The sequence below is a fragment of the Balaenoptera musculus genome, chromosome 19, assembly GCF_009873245.2.
Source record: "Balaenoptera musculus isolate JJ_BM4_2016_0621 chromosome 19, mBalMus1.pri.v3, whole genome shotgun sequence".
NCBI classification, from domain to species: Eukaryota; Metazoa; Chordata; class Mammalia; order Artiodactyla; family Balaenopteridae; genus Balaenoptera; species Balaenoptera musculus.
In genome coordinates this window covers 54,184,921-54,192,124 of record NC_045803.1, presented here as the reverse complement: position 1 = coordinate 54,192,124, position 7,204 = coordinate 54,184,921, and the positions used below count along the sequence as shown (strand labels likewise).

The window sequence follows — 7,204 nt, the reverse complement described above, 5'->3', positions numbered from 1 at the left end:
TCACTATTCAACCAACAGAGTTCACAGGGGCTGCAAGGTAGGAAACCACAACTTTAATGGGAAGCTCGAGATTCCCTTTCATTCCAAGACTCTAACATTTCCCACTGATTTGCCTACATGGCCTCATTCTTCCAGTTAGGCATGCTTAACACTCTGGGCATGCTCTTTCCATGGCTGTGCATTTTTTTGCTAAAATAATCAAATATGCCAGTAGGGCTAAAGGAAACAAAGCAGAGCCACAGATAAGACATTTTCCCCGGTGCATAAAATGCAAAGGGGCTCTTAGCAGAGATGGCATGCTGGACGTCCAGGAGCACTGGGGAGACGTCCATTACAGAGTAGGTTTGCATGAACATGAGAAAATTGCGTTCCCTAAGGATATAGTCCTGGCCGTAGTCCTCTTGCACGTCAGGGGTGAGGTGGTCCAGGATGTTCTTCTCCAGCTTGTCCCACATGTCACTCGTGCCTGTGATGTCTGAGATGCAAGAAAAAAAGAGGGGCTCAGATGCTGGGAAGGCTAAAACAGGCATGTCCTACCCCTAATTGGGAAGAAGGCCCTTGTGAATTGGCTTCTGTTGGGAAGGACATTCCCAAATGCCTTTTAAAGTATGTGCTTTATAATGGCAATTCTATTCTTTTAAACATACATACAGAACAGTGCACAGATGAATAGGTTTGCACAAACCGAATAGCTCATGTAACCAGCAACCAGACCAAGAAAAGGACAAACCAGCCTTGGCCACCTTCCCAGGAGCCACTGTCAGATGAACAGAGTAGAGTAGCTTTGCCTGACTTTAGACATATGCACACATGGATGCATGTATTGTGTAGTCAGTAGCTTTCCATTCTGTAAATATGCCATAAATTATTTATCTATTATACTATGATGGGCGTTTGGGTTGTTTTCAATTTGAGGCTCTTACGAATAGTGCTGCCACAAACATTCTAGTACATATCTTTTCATGACTATTATATACAATATAAAATATAATGTATATAATATATATTATCTATATGATATGTATATACCTATGTATATACATACACATAATTTTTAAAAATATAGCAGTAACGCCTGCTTCTGTGTATAAAATTAAATATATAATGTTGGGAGTTCCCTGGTGGCCTAGTGGTTGGGATTCCGGGCTTCCGCTGCCGTGACCTGGGTTCAATCCCTGGTCAGGGAAGTTCCCACAAGCCACGCGGCCAAAAAAAAAATAAAAGAAAAGGTTAAAAAAATATGTAATGTTGAGCATCATGCTATCTATTTTTTTTTTAAGTCTTTCTTGAATTTGTTACAGTGTTGCTTCTATTTTATGTTTTTCGTTTTTTGGCCCCAAGGCATGTGGGATCCTAACTCCCTGACCAGGGATCAAACCCATACCCCACCCCTCCCATCCCCACAACCCCGCCCCGGCACTGGAAGGCGAAGTCTTAACCACTGGACCACCAGGGAAGTCCCTCATGTTATCTATTTAATAAATATAATTTTAATTTCATTTTAAATAATACATTAAATTTTAATGTATAAATTATATGTGATTAAATATATAACCATATATTTAATATAGAAGTAAATTCTTGCTTATTATATAAAATCTAATAGTATCTATATATTTACTTTAAAATATAGTAGCAATGGCTGCTCATTATATAAATAATGAATAATAAGGAGATGCATATGTTTTTAAAATTAATCTCCTCTGAGGAAACTTACAGTATTGTGTGTCATTCTACACTCCCTCCTTGCTCATACAAACATATAGATATGTTTGGCTTTGGCTTAATTTTATTTTACCAGGAACAAACAAAACACAAAAAGGATCATACTAGACGTATTTTCTAGGAATTTGCTTTTTTGTTTGTCTGTGGGTTTTGATTTTTGTTTGTTTGCTTAGTAATGAATCACAGACCTGCCTCCTGGTCAATGGCTATAGTTTTAAACCAGAGCAGCAGAATTTTCCACTGAGCAGCTTTTAGTCACCATTTCTCTATCAAATGACTTGCCAGTCGTTCCTAGGTTTCACCATTTCAGGGAACGCTGCCATCACCAGCTTTGCACAATGTATCCTTTTGTTTTTTGGCGTTCACTTCTTTAGGCTACGGTTCCCAAAGGGTGGCTGTCTGGTCAAAAAACACATTCATTTTGAATTTTTTTTTTTGTAAATTAATTATTCTATGGCATTTTTTTTCCCCTTTATTTATTTATTTATTTATTTATTTTTGGTTGTGTTGGGTCTTCGTCTCTGTGCGAGGGCTTTCTCTAGTTGCGGCAAGTGGGGGCTACTCTTCATCACGGTGCGCGGGCCTCTCACTATCGTGGCCTCTCTTGTTGCGGGGCACAGGCTCCAGACGCGCAGGCTCAGCAATTGTGGCTCACGGGCCTAGTTGCTCCGCGGCATGTGGGATCTTCCCAGACCAGGGCTCGAACCTGTGTCCCCTGCATTGGCAGGCAGATTCTCAACCACTGCGCCACCAGGGAAGCCCCCATTTTGGATTTTAATAGCTAGTACCAGATTACTTTCCAGAAAGGTTGCAGCAACCCACACTCTCTCCTACAAAGTGTGTGATTGATCAGGGATTGCTTTGGGGATGAGTCTTTGCTAGCTTGGGTGACTCCTGGATACCAGGACTGCAGGGGAGCCTCACTATGAAATGTAAGCCAGTGAAATCCAATTATACTCATGGAAATGCAAACGGAGTTTCAACTGCTCATTTCTTTTCATGAAGGCACGACCATACTTAAAGAAATGATTACCCTGACAGTTACTACTCCAGAGGCTTCTGCATCTTAAAAAACATGTTTGCATGAACTATTGTTCCTCCAGCTACTTCTGCCCCAGTCTCTTCTCTCACAGGGGATTCCTTCTCCTCTCCACTTCCTCCCTCTTTAAACACCTCATGGACTTTCTAATCACTCTTGTGCCTACCCTGTCCAAAATCCCCAAAACTCTCTTTATTGGTGACAAAGACACCACCCTTTTGTCAACCTTCATCTGCCACTTTTGACACACACTTGCCCATCCCCTGCCACTTTGGGGCTACACACAATAAAACTGGTGAGATGACGTGGATCCAAATCCCATCTCTGCCTCATATCAGCACTGTGGCTTGAGAAATTCCTTAACTTCTCTGAGCCTCGGTTTTCTACCCATAAGATGGGAATATTATGATGCCTACCTCATAGGTGAGGATTAAGTGAGATTGTACACATAAAGTCTTAAAATCTGCGAAGCGTGCAATATGCTTGAGCTATTTTTTATTGCAGGGTACCCAAAAAATCTGATATGTCTCCCTGAATGTCTTCAGGAGCTCTCTGTGTCCCTAAAGATTCCTTGTCTCATCCCCCACTTCAAATGTCATTCTCCAAACTTAAGTCCTCAGCTCTCCACCGTCTGGCCTCTTGTCTTTAGAGAGCCCGTCAAATGTCAGCTTTAAACTGAGGACATCCTGATATAAAAGAAAGAACCAGGCTCTGCACCTAGGGATCTGGTTTCAAATTCCCCACCATCGTGGTGTCACAGACGTCCATGCTGAGCTATATATTACCCACCGTACTTCAGTGTCCTCACCTGGTGAATGATGTCAATTAAACCTACTCCTCAGGGCTGTGATGCAGATTAAGACATATATGGAAAGGATGGGAGTAAAACTGGAATGATAATTAAGGAAACAATCTGGAAATATCCAATAAAGTTGGAGATAATTAAAATCTATGATCCAGTCATCCCATTCCTGGGTATATGTCATAGGAAAAATCACACACACATACGCCACAGTAGGTGTGCCAGAAGGTCCACAGCTGAATTGTTCACAGTCGTCCAAAAGTGACCCAAATATCCCATCGATAGTAGAAAAATTGTGGCATATTCACAGAATACTAGCAATGAAAATGAATGAACTACAGCTACACACAATATAAATGAACTGTGAAAACATAATGTTTGGTGAAAGAAGCCAGACGCAAAAAAATACATACACAGTGATTCCATTTAAAGTTCAAAAACCAGTGAAGCCAAACTATTATTTGGGGATGCATATATGCATGGAACACTGTCAAGAACAGCAAATAAACGAATGTTACAAAAAGTACGACAGGTTACATGTTGCAGGGAGGAGAGGGCTAAAACTGGAGAGGACCATGTGAGGGCTTCTGAGAGCTGGCAATGTTTTATTTTTTTATCTGGATGTTAAGTACATGAATTTTTATAATATTGATAATTTATTAAACTATGTGTGTATATGATATATTTCTCAATTAAAAAAGTAAGATCAACAATATCAGGAAAGAATGTATGGAAAATGGCTAGTGCCTGATAAGAACAGCTGCCCAAAATGCTAGCTATGACAATTTCAGTGAGTCCTTGAACCTGTAACTTAACTGCAGGGTTGCTCTCTGGTCCAAAGGGAATCTTGCATCTGTGTGTTGGAAGTTTTCATTGGCTGTGTCACCAAACTCTCAATCCTCCTGCCAGGTTCAAAATCAAATTCATCATTCTCCCCTTCCACTAGCTGTTAGGCAGGTTTTTGTGCTCTGTCTCTCAGGCTGCCATATTCGGCATCATCTTTGACCCCCCCCCCTCCTTCTCCATCAACTCCCCTCAACTCTCCTACCTGCCCAGGGAGTCCCCAAGTTGGAAACCCCTCTCAAGACTTCACCTTCCCTCCATTCCTACTGCCCTGGTCCCGCCTCTCAACCTGGGTGGCCCAGGTCTCTTTCCCTCGGTTTCCTTCCCAGATGAGCCCTTTCACCGAGTCTTCGTGCTCCTCCTGGACAACTCTGGGAGATCCTGGCTGCTAAATGCTTCAAGACAAAGTTCTGCTTTTCTTTTAGATTTTTATCTGGTGCATTTGGGTTAATATTCAAACCTCTAGGGTTTGTTCTTTAGTGTGTTAGGCATCCCTCCCAGTGCGTGGTCTTTTATTAGATATGGTCTTTTACGTCTTCATTTCGATCACCAATTACATGGTTGATGACCCAGAACTAAGGGCTGAGTCATGGGGGTCGTCTACATCTGCTCAGGGTCCAGAAATTCAGGGAGCAGAGAGGAGAGGATGGCCATCTCCTCCCGGGGTAGAAGGATGTGGGTCATGTCCTTCAGAGGGGAGGAGGTTGTGTTTGAAAAATACATAACATCAAAACTTAATTCCTTGGTGAAAGGAGGCAGGGGAGCAACTGTACACTGCAAAACCTGGCACCTGCCCCTCTATGCTTAGAAGAAGCCCACCCATCCCAACCCCTCTTTGGTCCACCACTGAGGGGTTCGGCTTGAACTCTGTCAGAACAAAGGACCTTCAGCATCCCTTCCAGAATTAATATTGCAGGGCTCTTGGGCTCAGACACCTACTTGTTCGGAAGCCTCCGGGCTGGATGACAGAGACTTTAACTCCCCATTTGGATAGCTCTTGTCTCATGACTGCTGAAAACATGGTCAGAGCTGCCTTGGATGAGCTATAGGCTGCCATCTTCTCCATTGGAACCCCTCCTATGGGAATAATGGGAGAAAAAAAAATCAGGTCTGATGTTTTCATTTGTTCATCCACTAAGTATTTAGATGGCACCTACTTCATGCCAGGAACTGGTATCAGTGGTGACTAAGGCAGAGAAAGGAAGACAAAGGCCCTCTGTATGCAGGTGAACGCATATTCTTGGTCACATCATTGTCTGGCTTCCTTTGCTTTTGCTTTCCATGCCTGCTTCATCACAGCTGGTCCAATGGCAAACCAAGTATAAGGCTCAATCTCTCCCAGCTTCTAAGCTAAATGTGATTTAGTTGGGATAAAGAGCATCTGCCCCAGCCTCTGACCTTCCAGTTTGGCCAACCTACATTCTGAGGTTCTGGATGGACATATCTCTGGGGAAGTGGGGGCAGAGTGGGCACTGTTCTCTCCATTACAGAGCTTGTAGTTGAACAAATTGGGTTTAATACTTGTTGCAACAAGGAGTAACACACGCCATAGGGAACCATGGGGCATCTCTGTAAGAGGGTATGAGCAGTCAGAATGGCTGTCATCAAAAAGTCTGTAAATAATAAATGCTGGAGAGAGTGTGGCAAAAAGGGAACCCTATTACACTGTTGATGGGAATATAAATTGGTGCAGCCACTATAGAAAACAGTATGGAGATTACTTTAAAAACTAAAAAAAGAGCTACCATACGATCCAGGTATCCCACTCCTGCATATGTATCCAGAAAAGATGAAAACTCTAATTTAAAAAGATACATCATACACCCCAATGTTCATAGTAGCACTATTTACAATAGCCAAGACATGGAAACAACCCAAGTGCCCATCAACAGACAGTTGGCTTAAGAAGCTGTGGTATATATATATATACCATATATATGAAATGGAATAGTGCTCAGCCATAAAAAATAATGAAATATTGCCATTTGCAGCAGTATGGATGGACCTGAGACTATTAGTGAAGTAAGTCAAAGACAAAATTATATGATATCACTTATATGTGGGATCTAAAAAATACTACAAATGAATCGATATACAAAACAGAAACAGACTCACAGACATAGAAAACAAACTTATGGTTATCAAAGGGGAAAGCGGGGGGAGAATAAATTAGAAGTATGGGATTAACAGTTACAAGCTGCTATACATAAACTAGATAAGCAACAAGGATTTATTGTATAGCACAGAGAACTATATTCAATATCTTGTAATAACCTATAATGAAAAATCTGAAATATATATATGAACTACTTTGCTGTACACCTGAAACTAACACAATATTGTAAATCAACTAAACTTAAAAAAAAAAATTCAGTAGACAAATTAGATGGTAGTTCAAACACAGTTGAGAATTTGTTACCTAAAAGCTAGATCTGAGGAAATCACTAGGGATACAGAGAAAGTGGAAAATAGGAAAGAGAGGTATGGTAGGCAGAATAATGGTCCCTCAAAGATGTCCAGAGATGTCTCTGGAACCTATGAATATGTTAGATTATATGGAAAAAGGGGAACTGAGGTTGCTAATCAACCTTGAGATCATGAGCTTAGCCTGGATTATCCAGGTGGGTCCAATGTAATCACAAGTGAAAGAGAGGAGAGAAGGGCATTGGAATGAGAGAGATGGCCTGATGTTGCTGCTTTAAAGACAGAGAAATGGGACCATGAACCAAGAATGCAGGCAGCCTCTAGAACCTAGAAAAGACAAGGAAATGGATTTGCTCGTAGAGCCTCCAGAA

At 41.6% G+C, this 7,204-nt stretch overlaps 1 protein-coding gene across 1 annotated transcript in view; it reads right to left on the bottom strand.

Moving 5' to 3' along the window:
- Nucleotides 1–31: 31 nt before the first annotated feature.
- HSD17B2 (hydroxysteroid 17-beta dehydrogenase 2) overlaps nt 32–7,204 on the bottom strand; it is a 70,725-nt gene continuing 63,552 nt past the window's right edge. The window contains exons 4-5 of the mRNA XM_036834375.1: nt 5,349–5,486; nt 32–475 (exon numbers count right to left, since the gene is read on the bottom strand). Of these exons, the coding sequence (XP_036690270.1) occupies nt 114–475; nt 5,349–5,486 (500 nt within the window). The 3' untranslated portion in view covers nt 32–113. The remainder of the gene's footprint in view (nt 476–5,348; nt 5,487–7,204) is intronic.